This window comes from Pseudoliparis swirei, chromosome 19 (genome assembly GCF_029220125.1).
Source record: "Pseudoliparis swirei isolate HS2019 ecotype Mariana Trench chromosome 19, NWPU_hadal_v1, whole genome shotgun sequence".
In the NCBI taxonomy this organism is placed as follows: Eukaryota; Metazoa; Chordata; class Actinopteri; order Perciformes; family Liparidae; genus Pseudoliparis; species Pseudoliparis swirei.
In genome coordinates this window covers 5,137,448-5,161,981 of record NC_079406.1, presented here as the reverse complement: position 1 = coordinate 5,161,981, position 24,534 = coordinate 5,137,448, and the positions used below count along the sequence as shown (strand labels likewise).

General features: G+C 48.2%; 4 protein-coding genes across 8 annotated transcripts; 2 read left to right on the top strand and 2 right to left on the bottom strand.

Moving 5' to 3' along the window:
* Positions 1-1,176: 1,176 nt before the first annotated feature.
* Positions 1,177-3,078, top strand: smim19 (small integral membrane protein 19). The gene is made up of 3 exons (XM_056438915.1): positions 1,177-1,433; positions 2,262-2,386; positions 2,554-3,078. The coding sequence occupies exons 1-3, from the start codon at positions 1,309-1,311 to the stop codon at positions 2,610-2,612; spliced, it is 309 nt and encodes a 102-aa protein (XP_056294890.1). The 5' UTR covers positions 1,177-1,308; the 3' UTR covers positions 2,613-3,078.
* A 341-nt stretch (positions 3,079-3,419) lies between these two features.
* Positions 3,420-10,779, bottom strand: pld7 (phospholipase D family, member 7). Of its 3 annotated transcripts, none has more exons than XM_056438907.1 (12): positions 10,660-10,779; positions 10,070-10,177; positions 7,505-8,473; positions 7,190-7,371; positions 6,697-6,871; positions 6,492-6,606; positions 5,845-5,972; positions 5,544-5,747; positions 4,970-5,109; positions 4,626-4,791; positions 4,430-4,529; positions 3,420-3,732 (listed from the first exon to the last, which is right to left on the bottom strand). In XM_056438907.1, the coding sequence occupies exons 1-12, from the start codon at positions 10,777-10,779 to the stop codon at positions 3,539-3,541; spliced, it is 2,601 nt and encodes an 866-aa protein (XP_056294882.1). In that variant the 3' UTR covers positions 3,420-3,538. The 3 variants fall into 3 exon arrangements, with proteins under 3 accessions (XP_056294882.1, XP_056294883.1, XP_056294885.1); XM_056438908.1 differs by lacking the exon at positions 10,660-10,779 and adding an exon at positions 10,354-10,443; XM_056438910.1 differs by lacking the exons at positions 10,070-10,177; positions 10,660-10,779 and adding an exon at positions 9,897-10,060.
* gpr137 (G protein-coupled receptor 137) lies at positions 10,398-15,790 on the top strand. 3 transcript variants are annotated; one of them, XM_056438913.1, is made up of 8 exons: positions 10,398-10,474; positions 12,081-12,546; positions 12,704-12,753; positions 12,822-13,065; positions 13,645-13,794; positions 13,883-14,008; positions 14,110-14,228; positions 14,533-15,790. In XM_056438913.1, the coding sequence occupies exons 2-8, from the start codon at positions 12,160-12,162 to the stop codon at positions 14,627-14,629; spliced, it is 1,173 nt and encodes a 390-aa protein (XP_056294888.1). In that variant the 5' UTR covers positions 10,398-10,474; positions 12,081-12,159; the 3' UTR covers positions 14,630-15,790. The 3 variants fall into 3 exon arrangements, with proteins under 3 accessions (XP_056294888.1, XP_056294889.1, XP_056294887.1); XM_056438914.1 differs by lacking the exon at positions 10,398-10,474 and adding an exon at positions 11,061-11,147 and having other exon boundaries at positions 12,822-13,056; XM_056438912.1 differs by lacking the exon at positions 10,398-10,474 and adding an exon at positions 11,061-11,147.
* A 450-nt stretch (positions 15,791-16,240) lies between these two features.
* Positions 16,241-24,458, bottom strand: syvn1 (synovial apoptosis inhibitor 1, synoviolin). Its single transcript, XM_056438911.1, has 16 exons — positions 24,307-24,458; positions 22,907-23,058; positions 22,716-22,808; positions 22,442-22,594; positions 22,127-22,175; positions 21,578-21,681; positions 20,603-20,729; positions 20,412-20,511; positions 20,192-20,257; positions 19,379-19,495; positions 19,085-19,242; positions 18,649-18,774; positions 18,379-18,510; positions 17,947-18,127; positions 17,621-17,745; positions 16,241-17,185 (listed from the first exon to the last, which is right to left on the bottom strand). Exons 2-16 carry the CDS (start codon positions 23,036-23,038, stop codon positions 16,965-16,967), a joined length of 1,884 nt encoding a protein of 627 aa, XP_056294886.1. The 5' UTR covers positions 23,039-23,058; positions 24,307-24,458; the 3' UTR covers positions 16,241-16,964.
* Between the last annotated feature and the right edge of the window lie 76 nt (positions 24,459-24,534).

Genomic DNA, 24,534 nt, shown 5'->3' with positions numbered 1-24,534 from the left:
ATTTTGTTTTTAAATGCAACAATTTAGAAATAACTTTTTATTAAATTATTAATATTAATGGCTAAATAAATTAGTCATTGCTCCTGATGGACGGCTTAACAATGTAGCTTTGACTTTTAATTAGTAATTCTATTCTGTTTTGTTCTGGTATTTATTTTAGTTAGTCTTTTTAACATTGCATATTTGAAACTAATGCGTGTCATTCACGCTCATTAACTAATTTAATTTATTGCTTATTTTTATATATATATTTCATTTGTTATTAGAATTTATAGAATACCATTATATATAAGTTGTGGTTTTTGTGGGGGAGGCATACTATTTGATAATTTATTGCCTATTTTATATATACATTGTATATTTTATTTAGATATCATTTATGTATTATATATTTGTTTGATTTTTTTCTGGGAGAGCCATAATGTCTGGTAATGAATTGCCTATTTTATATATCAATTATAAATTGTATTTATATATTATAATAATTAATATGTTATCATTCTAGAATATATTTTGTTTTTGTGTGGGGAGGCCAGAATCACAGCACCTGAGCAAGTCCAGCAGTCTTGTTTTTGCCCTAGGAATGTTTGATACATTTAATAAACTCAAGTTTCTGCAGATTATTTAACACAATTTAATTTAGAGAATGAATGCTGTTCTAAAATCTGACACAACCATATCTAACCAGTTACACCAGCTCTCCCAACCAGCCACATGAAACTAGACTTCCAGCTGATCACCTTCAGTCAAATAAATGAAGTGGAGTAAAAAGTAGACCGATGCATAGAATACATAGAACTTCTTGAATATGAAGTAAGTCAGTAAGTAAAGTTCATTTATTTCGCACTTACCACAGACAAAGTGTCACAAAGTGCAATACAGTAATTAATTATTTGGCAATAACAGGGCCCAAAACATATCAAGTTAAAAGAGCAAAGTACAATACACAGTAAAAGATGATGCAATAAAATAATTAAACAAACGGAAGGTAAAAAGCAGGCCATGCAGGAGCAGACAATGGAAATACTTGCATTTAATAATAAAATGAGGCAACAAGGGTCATATATAATATATATAGCAAGTGTGACGAAGTGGAGCCGACGGTATAACGTAATATCGTATTGGTCAGGCGCGCTACCCGGAAACGGAAACAGAGGAATAATGCGGAAATGACGTCGGTGTTGACGGTACTCAGTCGTAACCCGTCGTTTGCCTGAACAAAAGGGAGCTAAGAGAGAGAGAGAGAGAGAGCTGCTGCAGAGCCTCTCCGTTTTCTCACGCTTCGCCCGCGCGCCGCGTCGTGTCTCCATGGGGGGCCACGGGAACGAGCCCGAGACCATCGACTACTCGGTGCACGAGGCCTGGAACGAGGCGACCAACGTGTACCTGCTGGTCGTCCTGGTCAGCTTCGCCCTGCTGATGTACGCCAGAAAGTGAGCAGCGAACCGCCTGATGCGCGATGTGTTGTTTGCTTATCGGTCGAAGTACTCCGGGTACTTTCAAGAGTTTAGTGAGATATATATATATACTCAGATTTCAGATCATAAACATAAAAAAACAATTATATATATATATATATACACACGCATATATACACACACGCATATATATGTGTGTATATACATACACATATATATGTGTATGTATATATATTTGAATATTTCTATATGTATATTTGTATACAAATATGTATATATATATAGAATTGTTGAACTTTTAAAAAATGTGTGAAATCTGAAATTTTAGTAAATATATATCACAACTCTTTCACTGTTTGTTGACCGTCTCACTGAACTGCACCGCACATAGTGTCCTATACTGTGACCTAAAACAATAAATATAACCATCGCACGACAAAAACATATTAATCGCGAGACACTTATTTCCATAGTGTTGTTTATTTATGACAACACGTGTCCCACTGAAGCTCACTGTGAATATGTTGAAGAATGAAGAACGTTTATCTTGATCCCAACAATATAATATCAGGCATTTCTTGGTCAAAACAAACAAAGAAATAACTACAAATCATTAGATTTCAGAGATGAGCATCATGCGGTATTACTTTAGCAATAATCATCTTCTGTCAGGTCGTCTGGCTAATTCTGCATTCATGCAACTCCTCCAGACTCGAGGTATTTAGTGTCAGGTCCATTTTAATCTTATTTTGTGAACCACCAGAAAAGATGGGTAATATTCCGTCGTGTCAATATGGCCTCTCTCTTCCTGAAACCCGTCTTGTGTGTTCACCTGTCGCCTAGAAACAAGAGGAAGATCATGCGCATCTTCACTCTGCCCCCCACCGTCGGCAGCAGCCCGGAGCCGAACTTCTACGACAGCCTGCAGAAGGTCCGCCTGCGGCAGCAGCTGGAGATGTACTCTCTGGGTGAGCATCGGAGGAGAATACAGGTTGATCACCCGGTCCCATTATATGGAAAAGAGATCCGATCATCAAAGTAGTTAAACCCCCCGATAAGATGGATGTTTGGATGACCTCGGCCGCGTTTCATGTCCACATTCTGGGTAAATGAAAATGTTCTCCGGTCTTCTCAGCCAGGAAGTTTGACCAGCAGCAGGGCCAGTCGGACAGCGTGCAGCTCTCCATGGAATGAGGGCAGGGAGGAGGAACTCGTCCATCTCTGGGCGTCTTCAAGCCCTCTGTGTAGAAGGATTTCAACGGTGGCGCCCCCCCCCCCCCGCCCGATCAGAGGCGGAGCCAAAAGCGCTACGCCGAGACGCTCTTCCTTCCCATTGTGTTGTCTTGTCTCTCCCCTCCCCCCCCTGTCTATAGTGGAGTAAATGCAGCTGGGTGGATGGAGAAGCAGCACAGGGAGATCCTGGCATCGAGCAGAGACTGATGGATTGAGACGTGAAGAACCTGCACTGCAGCAAACGTCACGGACACTCAGATTTAAATTAAAGAACCATGAAGATTTCTTTGCACATCGAACACGATCCTAGTTTCCATTCCATTCGTGTTTCTTTACTTTGTTAAATGTCATTTGTGGAGTGAAATTAAGATTCTCAAATGTGAAAATAAAGATAACCATCAGTCAATGTCTTGATTATCAGACCCGAGACAGTCATAAGCGTTGTGGGTTTTTATTTAATTTTGTGGCACAAAAAAAAAACCTCGTCCAACTCTAACTTATAAAAAAAACAAAAACATGTTCAGAAACACTTAAGGTTGACCCAGAAAACCATCTCCTCTCAAGTGGAGTCTGTCCATGCAGCCCATTTGACCTTTTTAACCACATTAAATACCATTCGCCACTGACTGCTTGAGACGAATGCATTAACGGTGCAATATTTGGCAACGGGAGCATTCGTTGACTCAACATGGCGTCGTCTGAGCCGGCGGGTCAAACTACCGCAAAAACGCTGATGCAATTATATACAAAACCCAGGCAGCCAGGAAATGGCAATTCAAATAAAGTGTTTATTCACATGGCAGAGGAAGCGGATTCTGCAGAAGCCGAATAAAGTTCAAGCGGCGGCGGCAGGCGGGACGCAGTGAGCGTCCCCGAGCACCGGACCCTCAGTGCTGGCAGACGTCCACGGCGTCCAGAGAGAGCCTGCTGGCGTACCGGGACGTCCAGTCTCGGTGGAAGAGCGCCTCCGCTTGGCTCTGCAGGGTCTCCTGGCCGCTCTCCACCACGGAGCCGGTCTGGTTCACCACCAGGCCCACGCCGGCCGTCTGGGTGAAGTAGTTCTCGGACCAGTTGGACGTTCCTGCGAACGCGGAGACGCACGGCGGTTTAGAGCGCACGACCGACGGAGAACGCGTCGGTGACATTCACGCCCTCCCCGCCCCGCGGCGCATGAAGGATGAAGAAAATAGTGGCTCTGCAATGAAAGCCGGTTTGAATGAGTCTGCTACGCTGCAAACCTACAAATAAAAAACTAGACTCAATTCCAGACTTAAAATTACATTCAAAAGTTGTTCTCTGAACAAAGCCTCATGTCTCAGAAGCGATTTACATGTTTTGCATGAAATATCTGCAAAACTAGTAAATGTGATGCAAATGTCGGGTGAATGGAAATAGGCATAACATGTCCCTCTGAAATGCATTTCAAAACTGTACTTAAGCTACCGTAGGTATATTTTTGCCACTGACAGAATCAGAGTGTTATGAGTGGGAAAACTTCATGGATGGACTCCAGAGAAATAAAACCTTTTTCTTTACCGTTTGTTAATGCGTCACGTGACTTGTTGCCGGGAGGCAGCGCTGGAAACGTGAGGGAGCGATCCCGGAAGTCGGGTTTTTTGTACGTAAAGATGAGCCTAATGTCATCTAGAAGAATTTCAATGTCATGGCTGAATATTTGGATGATGACGACGAGAGGAAAAGGTAAAGAAAGACGTCTTCTAACCATCGGAGGCTGTCGCGGTGGATCTTAAAGAGACCGGTGACCGGCGATAGCATACCTATGTAGACCGCTCTGTCGGTGACCATGTACTTGGCGTGATTGACGCGTGCAAAGGGGATCTTCATCTGCTCCGCCGTGGAAGGCACCGTGAACACTTTCTGCACGGAAGCAAAAACACCAGGAGTTTAGGACACGTCGGCATTCTGTGAAAGGCCGAGTCATCGTGCGGGGAAGGAGAACATCTGGCGGCGCACCACGTCGACTTCGCACTTCAGCTGAGGGCTGGCGAGCGCCAGCAGGGACTGCAGGAAGGGGAACATTTGGGCGGGGGAGTGCGTCCAGCAGCTGACCAGGAGTCGGACCTGCACGCCTCGGGCGCAGGCGGCCGCGCGCAGCGCCGAGTCGATGGCCGGCCAGAACCTGGGAGAGAAGGAGCGACGCGCGGTTAAGGGATCGGACATTTCTAAAAAAGCGTCGCGTCTGTGACTCAATACCCTCCGTTTCACTCTCAAGGCTTCATGTCTAGAACACCAGTGACTCGGCGTAGAGGTTTAAACTATCCCTCTCGTTAGTGTCTGCCAGAGGGGCGGCTCGTCACCTGAGCGGCTCCGTGTGCTGAGACAGAGGGAGGTAGTCCATGACGGAGATGTGAACGAAGCTCCGGGCGTCGCCGATGACGGACAGGATGGCGGAGAGGTCGTCGGAGCGGCCGCGCGCCGAGATCTGGGGAGGGGCGCTCTGCAGGAGAAGGATGCCGCGCAGGAGAGAGGATATGCTAGTTTAGGATATTGAATTAAAAAAAATCAGGGTTCTTACACATTTTGACGCATGGATTTCCATGACTTTTAACCAAATTTCCATGAACAAACTGAAATCTCGGTATAAACACGAACAATTATGAACATTTTGCGTATTGAGAGCGTACGCCGGCTTATATTTTGCGCGTCTTTCTTTAAAAAACATTCAATATTTAAAACTCGGTGTGAATGAACATGTGATTTCAACAAATTTCCATGACTTTTCCAAAACTTTAAAGTTTTTTCCATGACTTTTCCAGGCCTGGAAATGACCATTTTAAAATTCCATGACTTTTCCAGGTTTTCCATGACCGTACGAACCCTGAAAAATGCGACTCCCGTCGGAAGACGCCTAGCGAGGAGACGAGCACTCACAGACAGGTAGACTTGAGCGGCCACGCCGTTGAACTTCAGCCGCAGGGGCTTCTGGGAGCTGGACAGGGCGGAGAGGCGAGCGGGCCAGTACGGCGGCAGGGAGCCTTTGCTGGCGCCGCCGATGATCCAGTAAAGCTCGAAGATCCGAGAGGCGTCCAGCGCCAGGCAGCTGCAGTCCTCGACCGCCAGGCCGACCTCCTTCACCTCGATTCGGCAAAAGCACACGTTATGTTCCCGTTGAGCCGCCGTTCGTCTGCAGGAAGGACGTCAACTCGTCCGCCGATGCCGACGCCGCTCCTACCTGACTTAGGGAGCGCCAGTCCATGTTGGCGCTGCCCAGGTAGAAGTGCTTCTGATCCACCACCCACAGCTTGGTGTGGACGATGCCTCCGGTCACGGCCCGGAGGTCCACCTCTCGGACTTCGGCACCTGGAAACCAAACGAGAACGGCGGAGTCACGACCCCGACTTGATTGGGTCTTCAGTTTAACTTGTAATCACGTTGGACCCGACTTAACCCCAGCGTCTATTCAGAACATTACTTTATAAAAAAAGATTGGTTTCAGGTGTTATTTTGCTGTTGTCCATTTTCGAAAAAAGGATTACTGTGGCATCCTGCTCCATTAAGTCGTCCGTTGGGACCATTGGGCGAACTAGCTGACCTTTTAGCTGCTAGCGGGCAAACAATATCATGTTTTATGAAGGAATACAGAGCAAATTCAACTTGGATTTAAACTTGAATTTACTGAAACAAAACTGAGTTGTTTGTGTGCAACGGAGCTGCTTGGTGCTTACCTCAAGAAATGATATTAGTGTCAACCTAGTATAGCTAAACTCTGATTAAATTAATCAGTGTTGGTGCAACCCATCCTAAATGAGTGCGTTTTAACACACATTTCACGGCGCACGCGACACACGACGAGCTCCACATCGCGGGCCGACGACGTACCTGCTGCGGCCAGTTCTGCTGTGTCTTCTCTTGAGGTCTGGGGGGCGTTGACGGCCAGCCGGAGTTTCACACCTTTGGATTTGAGCCCTTTGAGTCGCTCAAAGACCAGCCTGCCCTGCAGATTGTGCGGCAGCGACATCGCACGCATGAGCGGTTAAAACGACGGCGGCGTCGTGAGATTACAGAAGCGCGCCACTGAGCCGACCTGAGAGTCGGAGGAGTTCGCCGACTCGCCGCCGCGAAGGGAGAAGTAGAAGGCGGCGATCTGCACCGAGCTGTTGGCCTCGTCCAGCAGACGCAGCCAGCTGCCGGCGATGCTCCGGAGGACGGGAGGAGGAGACGGGTGCAGAGCCACGGGGACGCTCTCCACCAGCTGCACCCTGAGGAGACACGGAGGCTTCAAAACCGGACACGCCCAAACAGAGCGCTGACCACATCGTAGAATAGAGCTGACGCAGTAGAATCAATCACTGAGCAATGTTGTTGTTTATGCAGAATGCTTTTGACACCGGTCATGATATTTATTTTAGGATTCTCTCGGCCTCTTGATCGCTACCGGCTGATTGAGACTGGAAACGGGAGAGAGAGAGGAGGGACGACATCATGCAGTACAGCGCCACGGGCCGGATCCAAAACCCCGGCCACCGCAACCAATTCTCACTTTTCTCGTCACAGCTCGCGAGAACAAAGCGTCTTACCGGCAGTCGGCGCCGCAGGGCTCCGGTACGAAGCCCTCCAGCCAATGCAGCTCCAGCTGAGCCGCCAGCTGAGCCGCCGACAGGGGCAGGCCGTAGTGCCAGACGTGCTGGCCGAGCCCCCCGAGAAGCAGCAAGGCGGCGGGCAGGACGCAGAAGAGGCCGAAACTGCAGCGCCCAGATCTCTGCGGAAACAAGAGCGGCGCCGGGTTTAACTCGCGAGGCGACGACCACGGCGTCGACGGGAGACGGTCGTGACATTCCTGCCCGACAACCACCGAGACAACAGAAGGAGGCGGTGAGGTCGACGTGGCTCACCTTCGTGGACCCGGCTGACTGAGCTCGGGCAAATCTCTCTGGCGCTACGGGAGAGGCGGAGTCAGCGGCGTCGGCTCTCCCCTTCGGCAGACCCGAGACCCCAGGCGAGCTTCTTGTGAGCGCTTCGCGGCGCTCCTCCACCTCGCGGCCCTCGCACTTCTCCTCAGTTAACTCCTCCTCCGACTCGCGGCCCTCGCACATCTCGTCGGCGAACCCGTCCTCGGATTCTGACGAGGACAAACTGTCCTTCATTTCGCGCGTGTGCGTCGCCGGCTCCGTCTCCCACGGCGGCTGTTCGTCCATGATCGCCTCTTCTCGGCGGCCCTCGTTCGTGTGAAGGGCGACCGTCGGCTCAGGCGTTTCCCCGTCTCCAGAGGCGTCGTGGTTGATGCCGCTTCGGACCGCGACGCCGTACTCCTCTTCTGGGTCCCCCTGCGGCTTTCGCCCCGCTGCCGGATGGCGCGACGCGGGGGAGTCGCGTGCGCCGTCCGTCTCCGTTGCGACCGCGTCGCTCTGGTCTCGCTCCGGCGCGTGCCGCTCCGGTCTGATGGCGGGCCTGGGGCTCGCAGTCATTGGAGAGTACGGCGCCGGCTCGGACAAACCCCAGCGCTTGGGCGCAGTAGTCAGAGGGGTTCGGGCCGACACCGCCGCTAGTTCCGGGCCGACGTCGGTATCGCGGACCGCCGTCGGGGGGAGGGACGCGTCGCTGACGTCGGGTGGCGTGGCCCTCGAGGCCTCCACCCTCCCACTCGCGGCGGCGCCCGGAGGCTGAGCGCCGGGGGGCGGGGCATCTCTCTTGGGAGCCGGCGGCTCCGGGGTCTGGCTTGTGGGCCGTTTGTGGAAAGTGGGGATTCGGGAGACGAGTTTCCCGCCTTTGCGGTTCATGTCTTCTTTGTCCTCGGGCTCTTTCTTTTCGGCTCCGTCGTCAACCTGCAGGCGGTCCAGCACGACGCTGCAATGCTTCAGCTCCTGAGGAAGACGGCACAGATTAAACAAAACATGCACCGTGTAGTTTACATGAAGATCTACCCCACACAGTTAAAAAAAAACAAATTTAATAGCCCCACGACGACACATAACACCTGACATACCTTTTAAAAAACACTAGCAGTTAAAAATACATCTGCAGTCCTTCATCTCTTGTCTCACCGCCGTGGAACAACAACAAAACAACACTGTACATTACCTGGAGAGGCTTCAGTCGCGCTGCGATTACTCAGTAGCCACACCTATTCAAATGAGCCCTCGTGTCAGGTACGCCTCAACATGTCAAGGACACACTGAGCAACATAATATGTTGTCCTACTTGTTTATGAACAAGACATGAGCGTTACCGTGGCGAAGACATTCAACTCTACAGTCTGAGGGCCTAACACTTCACTGTGCTTTGCTTCCAGCTTCATTTAAGTTAAATGTGCGTCCCATGGCAACCGCCTTTCAGTATTCCAAAGAAGAAAGCCAAGACGAATGAATCAGCGGGGCGTGGCGGTGGCCGTCAACTGGTCATATTTCTGCAGCTGCCGCATTCATTTCACAAGATGCATTGTAGTTCTCCCCCCGCTAACAATGATTTCCCAAACAGTTTGTTTTGTTCACTTTACATTGATGCTACTGATATAAATAATGGAATAAATAATGTATGGTGGACTCCATTGAGCTGCTGTGGCTCGCCGTCACAAACGGGCACACCTGTAGCACGGAGCCATCGTTAACGTTATGAGAAACACCTGTTTGCCTGTCCTACAAAGACAAGACACAGGGCCATGCGGCCCAACTGATACAGGATGGTTTTTATTTGTATTGATGTCAGACAATAATCTTTCTTTCAGAAATGCATATTTTTGTTATAATGATCCTTTACATTATTGTTATTTATTTAAAAGAAAAATAATTACAACCATGATGCATACCAAAACGGGACGTTTTGCAATTAAACTACCGATTTCATTCAAACATTCTTTTTAAGTTACTGGAAATATATTTGGGGATTTACAGTAACATTTTATAGTGAAATAATAATAATAGTAATTTTCTCAATATGTATACAGCTATACGATTAAGTATAACATTACACAGTAAATGTTTGTGCAGATATGCAAAAGGTGAAGTTGGGTTGAATATATTTAAATGCAAGCATATATATAAATTAAATAATATATATATATATTATTTTTTTCCATCCAAGTAATGTGGAAATATTGCTATTATATTTTGTTATTCCATTATCTTTGATGATAAAGTGAATCATTCAACAGTAAAATATCATGCGATATAATAACCACATATAAGGAGTTCTAGATTGTACTACTACTACTTCTAATGATAATAATAATAATCGACACAAGTATAAAGGTTGAAAAGGCTATTGGTTGATAATAAACAAGTGACTCACGTCATCGGCTGTCACTGCACCACCACCGGCGCAATATGGGCGAAATAAGACCAGGACGCTTCCGCACGTGGCTGCGTATCTCAGAGTTTACGAGTTGTGCTTCGCCCGGTCTTGCGCTTCGTTGCACGAAACCCCCACCGGCAACATGCGTGTTCGTGTGAGGCGACTCGTACCGTTCCTCCAGCCTCCTCCGCGGTGTGCTCCTCAAGCCCGGCGGGGATCCGCGGACGCGTCTCCATCACTTGGTCCAGGACGGACTGCGAGTCTGAATCGTCCGACTCCTGAGCGGGACACGCGTTCAGTTAAAGGGGAGGAAACGGCGTCATCACCCATCGGTTAGATCCCAACCACACAGGTCGAAGGACCGGTTTATTACTCAACAAACAACAACAACAAAAAGAGCCGATGGGCTCAGGAAAGACGCCTCCTCCCTTTCTCCTCGACGTGAGGAACTCACCATGACGCAGGAACTTGCTCCGAAAGAAGTTCCGTCAGGGCGCTCGCGACGCAGCTGTTAACGGTTATGCTAACCGGCGGCACAAATACGACATACAAAGTGGTAGCGGCGGTATATAAAGGTATATATGTATATATAAATATATATACTTGACAGTTTATCGGCAGGCTGGTTGCTATAGAAGCCCCGCCGTGAGTACTTCTCCCGGGGTTTGAGGAGCTACGTGGCCGGCTGTGAAGTTTTCCGCTGCGGAGGGAGGAAGAGGAGGAAGAGGAGGCGGAAAAGCTGAGTAGTAAAAATACCCACCTCGTACGTAAATGTCGCGTGCGGGCGGGCCGACACTGTCCTTTCTACCGGAGTCCCCGGCTCCATTTCGTCGGCCTGAACCTGATGGAGGGCCTTTCTGGACCGCAGGATCATCGACATCTTGGACCTACTTCTTAACAATGAAGCGGCGTTACCTTTGTATTTAACAGACACGTGAGAGGAGCAGTGATGAAGTTTCGACTCTGGCAAACGGCTAAAGTCGAGTATGGAGGAGGCATTGAACCGGGGTTATTAAAACACCTTTTTCGGTGACATATGACTCACTTAACTTGAAATAAATGCCCCGTGTTTCTTGATAAGTAAACAACAACTTGAAGAAACCGCGATTTCCTGTCATTGCTGATTGGCGGTTGGATTCAAAGCGTTGGCTCCGCCCACAAGACCTACGTAGCACACACAACACGGAAGCACTGGATTAACGTCCCGTCAGCTGGTCAACCGGGAGCTCGGCGTTCGCGTCAAACAAGGTCTGTTGTCGTCGGTAACGCGATTACTGACGGCTTTTACATCTCGGTGGTCGGTTTCTTGAGGGGGGAACGCGACGCGTAACCGAGCCTCGGCCCCGGGATATGCGTCATTCCTTCTGGGTGAAAAAAAGTGTCAGCGGGTCAGAGAGCCGTCGTTGAGCTGCGGGAGCGGAACTTCACACCGCCCGGTTGTTTCCGTTCCACGGAGTTAGCTCGCGCTGGGCTACGGGGGTCTCAAAGGTCACGCGACGTTACCCAGGGCACGTGAAGCACGCGCACAGGGGATTTACATGTCTGAAGTGTGACGTGTCCAGAGTGAGAGATACACTTTGAGCTGTTGTGGTGAACTGTCCCATTGTTGTCGCTCTGGTCACGTGACCAATAACACGTCAGACGGTCATTCATGTTGAATATATTGTTTTTAAGTTTAAAGTCAGATTTCTGTTCAGAATTTGTTCTGAAATACTAAAGAAATGCACATGGAAATTTAAAGTTCCAGTTTTGACTTATTTATATTTGGATCTGCCGATATTTTCTTATTTTTTTGGTACCTGCAGATAATTATCAGACGACACAATGTCTCGTGGTGTTGGTCAATGGGGATACACTATTATAATAGTTTTTTTTATATTTTCATAAAATGGCAAAACATGTCGTGTCGTGCTTCAAACCCCAAAAATATTCATCTAGAATATCTTATATTTGGATAATCAAGCAAATTAAACAGCGGACTATTTAAGAAGTCATTTACATCACTATGATAAGACTATCATAGTGATGTAAATGTTTGATAAAAAGAACAAAAGAATTGTCCATAAACCCAGAAGCTCTCATGGCATATTGTCGTGTGTCTACATTTTTTTTCCTCCCTTCTGTTAATCTCTTGCTCGGCGTTCTGCTCGTGACGTGCTGACCTTGCTAATTTCCTTCCAGGTCTCCCATGTGAACGGTCCGGGCCCAGATGGGAGTTTTTACGTGACGGTGCTCAGTCAGTCGGTCCCGTCGGCACTCAATGGAAGCTCCGGTCACAGCCCACCCTACTCCTCCTCCTCCCAACTCCTCCCCGGCGGTCCCGATGCCCCTGCATCCGGCCGTCGCCCCGTCGGTCCAGCTGGGCTTCACCGTCCTCTACACCGCCCTGTACGGCGCTCTGTTCCTGGCGGTGTACGCGCAGCTCTGGCTCCTCTACCTCTCCAGACACAAGCGGTGGAGCTACCAGAGCGTCTTCCTGTTCCTCTGCCTGCTCTGGGCCGCGCTCCGCACCACCCTGTTCTCCTTCTACTTCTGCGACGCTCTGGAGGCCAACCACCTGACGGCTGCAGTCTACTGGCTGCTCTACTGCTTCCCCGTCTGCCTGCAGTTCTTCACTCTCAGCCTCATCAACCTGTATTTCACTCGGGTAGGACTCGGGGTTCTCATCTCGGAGTAAAAACAAGGTTCACGGTCTTTAAGGAGGGGGATTATCTTCGGATAAACACTTTATTTATTCATCGGTTCCGTTCTTAACGTCACGCGTTTGTGTTCACGCTGGCCCTCGTTTCTCTCTCGTCCCTCAGGTGCTCCTCAGAGTGAGAGAGACGTACCGCTCTGACGTGGACAGAGGAGTGTGAGTGTCGCGTCGCCGAGCCGCCGCTCTGACCTCGACGAGCGCTGATCCGTCCTCCTCTTCCTCAGGCTGTTGGCGCGGTGCGTGTACGGCGGCCTGAGCGCCGTCTTCCTGTGTGTCAACGTGGCGTGCGCCGCCCTCGAGGTCAGAGGCGGCGGCGGCGGCGAGTCGGGGAAGCTGACCTGGAATCTGGTCTTGGTCCGAGTCCTGGTCAACGACCTGCTCTTCATCCTGGACGCGGTGCTGCTGGCCGCCTTGCTGCTGCTGCTGACCAGACACTCGCGCTCCACCAGCCCCTACCTGGTCAGCAAGGTGCCCCACACCCCAATGTCTGTTCAGTTGCATTATGGGAGTTGTAGGATCCCAGACTAGAGGGCTAACGGTCATCTCTAGGGAAGTGCAATACAAGTCACTGCAGTGCCCCCTAAAACTCTTCTTCTTCTTCTCCCACCTTCTTCTTTCTTCTTCTCCTTCTTTTTCTTCTTTCTTCTTCTCCCACCTTCTGCTTTCTTCTTCTCCCACCTTCTCCTTCTTCTTTCTTCTTCTCCCACCTCCACCTTCTTCTCCTTTTTCTTCTTTCTTCTTATCCCACTTCCACCTTTTTCTTCTTCTCCCACCTTCTTCTCCTTCTCATTTTTCTTCTTATCCCACTTCCACCTTCTTCTTCTAATTCTTCTTTCTTCTTCTCCCACCTCCACCTTCTTCTTCTTTTTCTTCTTCTCCCACCTCCTTCTTCTTCTTATTCTTTCTTCTTCTCCCACCTCCTTCTCCTTTTTCTTCTTATCCCACTTCCACCTTCTTCTTCTCCCACCTCCACCACCTTCTTCTTCTTTCTTCTTCTCCCACCTCCACCTTCTTCTTCTTCTCCCTCCTCCTCCTCCCGCCAACCAGGGCACCACGGTGTGCCGCACAGCGACCCTGGGAGTAGCAGTGATCCTGCTGTTTGCCAGCCGCGCCTGCTACAACCTGACGGTGCTCATTCTGTCCCAGAGCCGACGGGTGGAGTCGTTCGACTTTGACTGGTACAACGTCTCTGACCAGGTGAACGTCGAGTCCAAAGCACAGCGCATTGTTTGAGTTTGCGGCAACGGGGTTGTCAATATTTAAATATATATGTGTGTGTGTGCAGGCTGACTTGCAGAGTGAACTAGGCGACAGGGGCTACATGGCCTTTGGCGCCATCCTCTTCATCTGGGAGCTGCTCCCAACCAGTCTGCTCATCCTCATCTTCAGAGTGCGCCGGCCGGCTCAAGAGGTAGTCGGAACAATCGGATAAACATTTTAAAAATTAAGGAATGAAACTTGAAGCGGTGCAAGTCTTTTAAAGCAGTGTGTGTGTGTTTTCTCTCTTCACAGACCGGCAGCATGGCCGTCAACAACAGGGCCGTACCTCGTCCCTATTTCTTTGATGACCCTCAAGGCAGCGATGAACACGGAGCGGTGCCCTGGGCTCGCGGTTCACAGCCACACTCGAGGTACACGTGTTCCCCTTTGGGCCACTTAATAAACGTCTGCAACGGCTCGATCGATCATCAAATCTTCCGGTTGGCTGACGTATCAATGAATAGTTTCAAACCGAGTATCTCTCGGTTTTGGACTGTTTGGAAGACCCCCGCTCTTGGATTTCTAAAATTCTCACAAGTGGCAAAGAGGAAATAGTCAACGATGGGGGAAACAAACAGTCTTCCATGGCGTCTGTGGGAGAGAGGATGCACATTTTAAAATGCACATCGTGGCCTCAGAGCTTCGTGTTCTCATGCTCTTCTCTCTCCGTTTCAGCTGGTACGGCGCGGAGACGGCTCCTCTGCTGTTTACCAGCAACCCTCCAGACCAGAACCACCAGCACCACTCGTTCTACTCCACCCCCCAGAACTGACCTCCACTTCGCCCCCCCCCATGGGACTCGTCTCAAGGGCAGACCGCCCCCGGCTGCCAGCCGGTAGAACCCTCCCACTGTGGACGTTTTTTTTTGCACTGAATACCTCAGGAATTAATCAACAACCTTGTGAATAAGCACCTTGTAGTTTTGGAAAAGAGAATATTTGGATTTCTTTTTCTTCTCCTTTTTGGCTCAAAAAGAACAAACTTGGTGGGAGAAGAGCCACGACAGACAGAACACTGATCAGTGATCTTCTTGTAAACGATAATGTGTTTAGCTTATTTAAAAATAATTCATTGTTTTATCGTTGATGAACTAGCTCTTACAATTACCTGAACAATTTCAACTTTTTGCTTCGCAAGCATTCCTCATTACACTAGAAAGGTGCACTCAGAAGACTGCAGATCCCTGCCAGGTGGTTCTGACCCCCCCCCCCCCCCCGCTCTAGACATCAACGGGTTATAAGGCGTAATCAAACACGCTTAAAATAAATTATTAATGCAGATAATTCTTCCCAAAAAAAAGTAGACTGTCGCACAAGTGGTGGTAGTGTACCGGTAGTTCAGTGAGCTGTTAATTCTCAAACGATATTAGTGTGCAGCCTGTAATCTCCTCACCTATTGAGAAATATAACGGGGTTTCCTGCAGCAGAACGCAAGATTAGCCGTGGACAGAAACAGGTGCACACTCGCGACTAATCGCATTATCCCCCTGGCTGAGGTAATAACTCGGTTCATAAGCCTTGGAAACGACCACGGACCAATATTACTGTATTAAGCGTATATGAAATATCGATATTATCAATGCGTCACTTTTGGTATTCCATTTCTTTAAGACCAGTAAATTACTAAATAATTCCGCATCAGCAGGTTGTCTCTTCTCATCTCGCAGACACATCACTGCAGGCATTCGCTGTCTGCCATCTTGTTTCGTATGTCTCTTTTGCAAAGAGTTTAATCATTATTTTAATTTAAGTTGCTTTTGATTTCTTATTTCCGTCCCGTGTAATTGTATTTGTGTACTTAACTTATTTTCATAACTATTGTCCTTTTTTAATTGGAGCTAAAAATCAGATGTGATTCTCTCGTCTTTACTGGGATGAGGCTTCCTCGATATTTACTATGTAAACATTGAACCAATAAACAAAACCTAACTGAGCTTGTTTGGCCTGTTTCTAAGCAGTGTGTGTGTCCGACCACTTTTACTACAAACTGTAAAGTGAAATCGTGCCCATGTTTTTCAGGGCACTAGAATGATTAACAATTTTAAATGTTTTATTTATCAGTGAACATCAGTTTCTTTATATTTTGATTGGCTACTTTTTACTTTACAGGTTCTGCTATAATTCCCATAATCAGGTTTCCCTGAAAGAATGTAATTTGGTTCCAATCATGGTGGGAAATAATATTCTTGGTACTCATGAACATAAATCATCATTCTGACAAATAGATAACACATTTCAAATAAGAAATTTTACAGCACTCTACAATTTAAAAAGGTGAGATTAAAAAAATCCCAGACACAGAAAGACCGAGCACTTCCTCTTCAGGCCATCTGTGGGATGGGTTTGTGAACACACCCCCCCTTGTACATCCGTGCCACCGCCACATCAGTCAAACAGTTTATTCTGTATTATGTACAGATCATCCTATTAAAACTTTATACAGTATGTACACATTCAAATAAATCAGTATGATACAGCGACTGCAGTGGCGACAGAAGAGGGACGAACGTTAAAGGGAGAAAGCCAAAAAAAGCAGCTGATCAACTTCCCTCCATTTGAATTCTCCGGATGTCGTGTAACATGTTGACGTGGTGGGCGGGACCCCCCCCCCCAGATTAACCACCTGGGGAAACTGAATTAAACAGAAATCAAAAAAGGTGCAGGGCAAACACCTCACAGTAAAACTACCAAAACACAAATGTGAACACCTGTTGAACGCCATGTCGGCGGTCCGTGTGATGAGAGTCCACCACGCCGACCACAGACACGGGGACATCCTTCTGCTCCTGACTAAACGTACACACACACCTGCAGTACTCGTATTGCAGTAGTCATTCTGAGGGGCGGGGATGGGGGGGGGAGGGGAGGTGGTAAGAAGAGAAAAAAAAAGAAACAGGAGTCGTGCTATTGCTTTCTGACACGGGTCCAGGTGAGCGTCTCCCGGTGGCCCGAGTCCAACTCGACAACAGTGAGGAACCTGAGCCTGTGGAAGGCGAGCGCCACGGAGGAAGAGCGGCGACGAAGAACCGAAGCGACGATCGATCGGCTCAAGAGTTCCTGCTGGTCCGGAGCAACGAGCGCGTCCCCCGAGTCGGCGCGCGTTGGATGTCAGTTGTCGGGAGGCGGCGAGGAGGAGGAGGAGGAGGACGACGGCGACGTCTCCAGCTTGCGGAGGCGGCGGCGCCTCAGCTCGGCGGCGTTCGGCTCTCCGTCCTCCCCGACGCCCGCCGCGCCCTCGTCCAGCTCTTCTTTACTCTCCGTGTCCGAGGCGGCGGAAGTGGAGTCGGCCGGCTGCGGGGAGGCTGCCGCGGCGCCGTCCGCCTGCTCGGCTGGGGAAAAAAAAGAAGAAGTTTGAATTAAAATTGAAAGTAATTTGTTTAACCCTTGTGTTGCCTTAGGGTCATTTTGACCCGAATCAATATTACACCCTCCTGCCGCCTTCGGGTTAATTTGACCCCATTCAATGTTTAATGTCGGTGTTCTTTCGGTAGTCAACAAACAAACATAAAGTGCCTCACACTTAAACTTGGAAAACAATATTAATTCTAATAATTTTCTGGAGGTTTTAATTGCTGGTGTCAAATTGAACCCAAAGGGTAAAATATGTTAGTAAATATAAAGGTAACAGGAGGGTGAAACATTGAATCGGGTCAAAATGACCCAAAGGCGGGGGGAGGGTGTAATATTGATTCGGGTCAAAATGACCCTAAGGCAACACAAGGGTTAAATTGCCCCGGTGGTTGACGTGAACCGTGAGTTCTTACCGCTCGAAGAGCTGGAGGAGTCCTTCTCCTGGCTGGGGCCGTCCGTGCTGCTGCCCGCCGCAGGAGGGGAAGCGGCGCCGCCGGTCCCGCTGGCGGCTGCGGCGCCGGCCTCGGCCCGAGGAAGACTGTGGAGAACACAGCGGAGGGTCAATTACACCAAACGCAACTTTCAATATCTATTTATGTAGGAAAACATGAAAACTCATACGAGTTTTATCTGAAATAAAAAATATTTTATCCATTAATTATACAACAGCGCCCAATTCATCACACTGCAAAAATAGCATTGGTAGGCTGGCTGCGTTTAGGGACTGAGGCTCAGTTACGCGAGCGTGGTGACGGTGCTGAGGTAGTGGTGGATGTTGAGCATGGCGGCGTCCAGCAGGGTGTGGATGTTCTGGAGACACTGGAGCCGGGCCTCCAGGCCCCGCCGACCCTCCGCCTCCATATCCCTCAGCTCTTCCTCGGACAGCCGGGACAGAGAGGGAGGAGGAGGAGGCATGGAGACTGGCGGAGAGGAGGAGAAAGAAGAGGAGTTTACGCAAACCGGTCCACTTGACGAGTTGGCAGAGGGTGCGCAAATATAGACGCAAAGAGGAATGACCGGATGCTAGGTTGCTATGGTAACGCCGAGCACTTTCCTAAACAAAGAAGCAAGATCATTTCATCTCCTCGTGACTCATCCACACGCATTTAAAAAAAAATATTTCCGCACGTTGACGCCGGTCTGCGAGAATGTACGGAGAGCCAGCGCTTACCGAAGGGAGGAGGGGGGGGCATGAGCCACGGCGCGGTGGGGAAGGGTGGAGGGGGGTAAGCGAAGGGGAAGCCCGGCATTGCCGATCCTGGAGCTGCAGCGCCTGCCGTCGACGAGGCGGCCTGGCTGGTGCCTGGTGAAAACACAACGTGTTGGGTAGAAGTCTTAGAAATCCCAGAGGAGTCTTAAAAATATGAAATACATTTTTTTTTTAAACATGTGTTGGGCATTTTCTTGTTTCCGGTCGCAGCGGAGCGCGAGTCGTCCTTACCGGCCGCCTGCGGCGCATCGGCGGCGCCCGGAGCCGCGGCCGCTGCGGCGGGGGGAGGCACCGCGGGGAAGGGACCCCAGAAGGGGAAGACTCCGGGGGGGAAGCCAGGTAACATGCCTTGGGCCACTGGAGGGGAAACAGAGCTAATTATAATCCTTAAACACTGCGCGCCGGAAATGGGTCCAAATATGCATTTAGCAGAGGACGCTTAACAATATAATGAGCCCGCTCTGCAAAGGTCCTCATGGTCAGAGGCCTCCATCTTCTCAGTGAAACATGTACTCTCCGGTATTGGAATTTTCGGTATTGCACAAGTTGTTCCAGAGCTCTCTGACTCAGTGGCTGCCGTGCGTTACGCACTTCCAATCATCCGTGCCGCTGTAAGCAGGAGGAGCGGGGTTGTGTTGTCGAGCTATAAATCTGTTTTTTGACTCACTGTTGGCGGGCGGGGCCACGGGGGCGTTGGCGGGGGCTGCGGGGGCAGGGGGAGGGGCCTGAGCCGCGGCCGGGGTCTGATTGTTGTTAGTTGCGCGCAGGATGTCCATGCGACAGGTCGGGCAGGTCTGCTGCCGCTGGAACCAGGAGCGGAGGCAGCTGTGTGGCGGGAAGGAGGGCCGCGACATTATTCAGAGCACCGAACGAACCAACGGCCACATTGAACTCAAATGGTTCACAGAGGGGTTTCCTGTTTGATTTGTTCAGCATCTTTCCTGCCGAGCACGGGACTTACCTGGAGTGGAAAATGTGATTACAAGGCAGTTTCTTGGCTCCGGTGACCATTTCCTCTCGACAGATGATACAGACGTTGTCGGAGGCCTGCAGATCTTCAGGAGTAGCGTCGGGGTACCTGAAGGCAGGCCAAGATCAGAAGGTAAAGGAACAGCAGAAAACATACGAGCTAACACCTGCACTATTTGTATTTATTTATTTAAAATATATCTATAAATAATATATAAATATGTATATATAAATCAAATAATATATATATATTAAATAAGATAAATAAAATATATATTAAATACAATATATATATTAAATAAATAAAATAGATATATTAATTAAAATATATTAAATTCAATTATATATATATATCCACACTGAAAACATACTGCTGTACCTCAGACGACTTTGTACAACATTCTAACAATTGTGATCATTGTTGATTCTAGAAGAAGAAAAAAAGAAAGTGGGCATGGGACACATCTCCACCCCCTGGGGAACACCTCCTGAATGCCTCTATATCTATAGGGAGCTTATGAAGGCCAAATGTTAACATTTAGATGGGAGCAATTAAAAGCATCCCGACTGTTAACATTACAAACTATCATGGGATGTGCACGGCTCTATAGCTGGTGATTAAAACCGCCGAGAACATCATTGGTCGCCATTCATTGAGCATCGGTGTGCAGAGCTCAAAGGATATTAAAAAAAGTCCAGACCCACTCAGCTACAGCCTGTTGCTGCCGCCTGAGAGACTCCTTAACTCATCTCTCACCCTCCATATATATATATATATATATAAACGGTAAACCTTGTAACTCACAGTGTATTCATGTTGCGGATGGCTCTCCGGGACATTATAGCATCCGTTACGGCTTTCTTGAACTGCCTGAGAGAGAAAGAGGAAAACGTGCCTTAAATGTGAATTCAAAATACAGAAGAAAAAAAACAATCATGAACATTTGTGCTAAACGTACAGCTTGGAAATGTTGCTTGAATATGAAATATGATAAAGATTGGGACAGAGACACACAGCTGCTCACCTCATGGCCAGATACATGGGCCGGATGGCAAACAGGGGGAAGGTGTGGACCTTTATCATGATGGTCATGAAGGAAATGTACAGCAGCACTTTAATGAAACCTGGGGGAGGAACATCAACTACTATTTGAGTATGGCCGTCACTATGTGTGTGTGTCACGCACGCACTCACACACACACACACACACGGTACCTGTGAAGAGCTCTGTATAGAGCATGTAGACGGCCTTGTTGTCCCAGGGATTCTCACTCTGCAGGTCGATGGTGTGCAGAAGGTACTTGATGAAGGTCGTCAGCACCATGGTCATCAGGATGGCATACTGGAGGGCACAGAGAGGAAGTATGCCAAAGTGTCCTTGTGTGTGTGTGTGTGTGTGTGTGAATACAAGCAAGTGTTAACCGTGCGGTTAAAGTGAGAAGTTGTGGTGAGGAAACGTTTCCTAACTGTTTATTTCCAAACCCTATACAACTAAAAAGAAAAAAATCAAGAACATCAAATGTCTCAAAATGTTTTTACCAAATACCTCGATATTTAGACGATGTTGCAACACCATGCCTTCATAAAAATATATACACAATGAGAAAATAAAAGAATAATCATCAGTAAATTTGAAGTAAATATTGCGTAATGGAAACTAGCATAATAGCTAGAACAGTCTGGTAAGCTCAGAAAATGATAACTTTAGAAAGACAGTTATTCCATATTATAACATCTAAAAATCAAGGAAGATATCTAGATTCATATCACGATAAATTAATATCAACATATTGCCCATCTCTTCATTGGGTAAATATTCCATATGTTCAATAAGCCCAGGAACTACACAGCGAGCAGATCACATCTCCTGCATTCAAAAAAATAGATTAAAGAAAATGGACTTAAAAGTATAAAAGTAAAAGTACTCACTATGCAGCCAAATGGGTCCGGATAGTTAGTAGATTATTATATATTACTATCTAAAACCGATGTTATTGATGCAGTAACATGCAAGAAGTTTTTTTTAATGTTGACTGACTGCGCCAGAGCTTATTCCATTCATTTTTTTATATACCAGTGGGTGGCTTAATTTCCTGCATAACAACGCAATGCATTTCCAGTGGAAAAGTTAGTCCTGAAGCCTGAAACACACGGAGCTCAAAAAGCAGCTTCAACTAAAGTATGACAAACCTCAAACCCGAAGACGAGCTGCACCGAGGCTCCTCGGATGATGATGCTGTGACAGGCGTGGTTGACAAACAGGAAGTCCAGGATAGCCAGCAGTCCCATGAGAGCTGCAGGCGATAAGGAAGACTGAATTACACTCCTGTGGTAGCCGAGGTATCAACAAACAGAAGCTCAATAGAAAACGCCTTTATGTTGGCCCTGAATAAACAAGTAGGTTCAGTGTTTAAAGAGGCGTCTGATCTACGGCCGGGACGCCCTGATCCAGCTCCCAGCTGTCCTCAATTCAAACGCAGTCGGCTGCATCCGACAAAGACGACTGAATGGAAAATTGGGTTACTATGGTCTGTCTACGTCAACCATTCTGGTGGTCCGTTAAACCGTGGCACACTTGGCCTTGTGTGCAAACACCACCGATTTGCATAGAGTTTCACTTCGAACCAAGACTCGTTTCACGCGTCGATACGACAGAAGGAGACCGAGAAAGTAAACAGAGATGTTAGAGAAAAAGCCGACACAGAAGGATTTCTGGCCTGGCCGATGACCTGTACTTACATAACACTCTGAAGTGAAAAATCCAAGATATGTTTGGACTTCGTTCCATCTGAAGGAGAAAGATAAACATTATTTAAAAAGATATGCAAAACCTGTACGGTCACTTGAATGCATTTAGCCACTGCGATTCCAAATGATCTTCATGCAAGTCGACTACTTGACTCTTGTACGCCTCAGCCACACGGCATCCGTCCCGTCCTTTTATGTGCGTTTCCTTTCTACCTTTAAACAACGTACTATACACGAATACAGTAGATAAAGTCAAATGTGGGCGATCTAAGATAAAGAGGTTGTATTCTCTCTCTCATCACTCACAAAGTCCACCCGGTCCTCAGCCAGCCAGTGGAAGCACTTGATGAAGAGCAGGAGTGTGAAGAGGGCGACAAAGCGAGGGGAGAAGTCGTCCCTGAACACGGTGAACGCCAGGCACGTCTCGGTCACAGCGTACCAGGAGCGCTCGATGAGATGCTGAAGGCGGAGCGGAAAGACGCAAACACAAGCAGGCCGATCAGATGCAACCGAGACCGTGCGTTGCATGTTACACTGAATGCATGATGCGAGTCAAGCGATGAATAAATAAAAACTCTACCTCCATTTCTGCAGCCCTCAGCTGTCCAAAAAAGACCTTCCTCATGAACTTTCCCAGCAGGAACACCAACACAAAGGCCTGAATGTACAACACCTGACGGCAGAAAGGAGAAAGCGGATTTGTCACAATGTCATTGATACTTAAAAAATGGTTAAAACATCTATACAATTCACGCCAAACCCAGCCCGTACCGCCATGCTGGGGCTGCTCTTGGTGAGGTAGACCACGGTGGGGTAGAACTGGAGTTTGAGGAGGTAGGCGTGGGCCACCACGGCCCCAGTCAGAGCCAGACTGGTGGCAGTCACCAAGGTTGCGCGCATCATTTTGGACTCGGCAACAGATACTGAGGAGGAGGAGGAGGAGAAGAAGAAGATTGTTATTGCAAGTGGAAGCTGACTATTGTAGTGGAGCAACATGAAAATATGCTGGATCATTTTGGCCAGATGTCTCTCTCACGATGTTCATTTTACATGGACAGATTACCTGCAAATACATATCTTTGGCCTAAAAGCCCTAACAGCCTTGTTAGTCCTGCATAATAATACAATAAATCATGTGTTTATAATCCATCTACAGCTTCACAGCTGAAGTTTATTTCTGTTGCCATTCGTGTCACTGCTTTTCTAACCTCGGATAACTGTGTTGAAAGCATTAAGACAAAAAGAAAACGGGACAAAACTCTTGAGATCAGTGTTGACACTTTTCTTTTTTTACGTGATTAGTACAATACAGGCACCAGACGCATCTTCACGGATAGATGCCAATTACCAGCATTACAATTTCTGGATTTTGAGAAAACTAGAGAGGAATTGCGCATTTCATAACAATGATGTTATTTTGACTCCACGTGTGGAACTCTCCCTCACATTAACCAACTCGTGTGCCCTAAACTACAACGACTGGCTCCAGTGAAAGCAATGCAGTGATGTGTTCGTTACTGATTTTAGGAGAAAAATAGACCCGTCAACCTGCCAGGTGAGCAACAGAGTTTGAGCAGCCAGGAGTCAACCGTGACTACAAGTAACCCTGTAATTCAACATCAATCTGCTTTGAGGAACGGGCCAGCTGGAGTGCTAGGTGCATATGGTTGGTGATATTTCATGAGGTCAGACAACAGAACACCACGTATCATACGTCACTGCAGGTAAAATGAAACTGTGCTTTGGCTTCGCTTCCTCCTGCATCGCAACCAGGTGCACTCGGTTAGCATCCAGCTCCTGAGCTGTGTTTCTCAAATTGAATGCAACATGAGATTAAACTAGCGCATCTCTTATTTTTATATTAAAAAGTAGCGTCACACCAACGTGGACCTCCAGGGAGAACGAGCAGCTCGCTCAGCTCAGACTTCAAAGCTAGCGTCACAAATTAAGTAGCAACAAAATATGAGCTAGCTCACCAAGAAGGGGGCGAATAAGCTGGCTACATACTGGTCAGCACGCCGACTGCACAGCAGGGTGTTCTCGTGTCGGTGCTTCACTCCAGAGACCACCTCGCTAGCTCAGCGACAGACAGGTAACTAATGGTTAGTTAGCTAGCGCTAGCTAACCGCGGCTAGCCTAGCAGGTACGAACTGTCAGCGCTCCGGACTCACCGACTCGATGTCCGCGGAAGACTTGCTCCTTCGTTAATATGACGGACGTCTCCTTGCCTACTGAAATCTCTATATTCTCAGCGGCTACTCCATTTCCTCCGCTTGCAGGTAGCCTCTGTACAATACGTGTTATCCTCGCCCCTATCCGTCCCGGCTACGTGTTTATCTTTGGCTCGCTCCGTGGGAGCCACATCACATCCGGCTGCGGAAGGTAATTTGACGCACGAG

What these genes read in the sequence shown, in the direction of transcription:
- syvn1 (XM_056438911.1), bottom strand. Translation starts at nt 23,038, where the DNA reads ATGATGCGCGCAACCTTGGTGACTGCCACCAGTCTGGCTCTGACTGGG. An exon ending in CGTGGCCCCGCCCGCCAACA is followed by an intron (nt 18,775 to 19,084) that starts GTGAGTCAAAAA and finishes TTTCCCCTCCAG; the next exon opens with TGGCCCAAGGCATGTTACCT. An exon ending in CTCCTCCAGCTCTTCGAGCG is followed by an intron (nt 17,186 to 17,620) that starts GTAAGAACTCAC and finishes TTTTTTCCCCAG; the next exon opens with CCGAGCAGGCGGACGGCGCC.
- pld7 (XM_056438907.1), bottom strand. Translation starts at nt 10,779, where the DNA reads ATGTCGATGATCCTGCGGTCCAGAAAGGCCCTCCATCAGGTTCAGGCC. An exon ending in CGGAGGAGGCTGGAGGAACG is followed by an intron (nt 8,474 to 10,069) that starts GTACGAGTCGCC and finishes CGTCTTCCTCAG; the next exon opens with GAGCTGAAGCATTGCAGCGT. An exon ending in CGACAGAGCGGTCTACATAG is followed by an intron (nt 3,733 to 4,429) that starts GTATGCTATCGC and finishes CCGCGTTCGCAG; the next exon opens with GAACGTCCAACTGGTCCGAG.
- smim19 (XM_056438915.1), top strand. Translation starts at nt 1,309, where the DNA reads ATGGGGGGCCACGGGAACGAGCCCGAGACCATCGACTACTCGGTGCAC. An exon ending in CTGCTGATGTACGCCAGAAA is followed by an intron (nt 1,434 to 2,261) that starts GTGAGCAGCGAA and finishes CCTGTCGCCTAG; the next exon opens with AAACAAGAGGAAGATCATGC. An exon ending in GCTGGAGATGTACTCTCTGG is followed by an intron (nt 2,387 to 2,553) that starts GTGAGCATCGGA and finishes CGGTCTTCTCAG; the next exon opens with CCAGGAAGTTTGACCAGCAG.
- gpr137 (XM_056438913.1), top strand. Translation starts at nt 12,160, where the DNA reads ATGGAAGCTCCGGTCACAGCCCACCCTACTCCTCCTCCTCCCAACTCC. An exon ending in TCTGACGTGGACAGAGGAGT is followed by an intron (nt 12,754 to 12,821) that starts GTGAGTGTCGCG and finishes CCTCTTCCTCAG; the next exon opens with GCTGTTGGCGCGGTGCGTGT. An exon ending in GGTTCACAGCCACACTCGAG is followed by an intron (nt 14,229 to 14,532) that starts GTACACGTGTTC and finishes TCTCCGTTTCAG; the next exon opens with CTGGTACGGCGCGGAGACGG.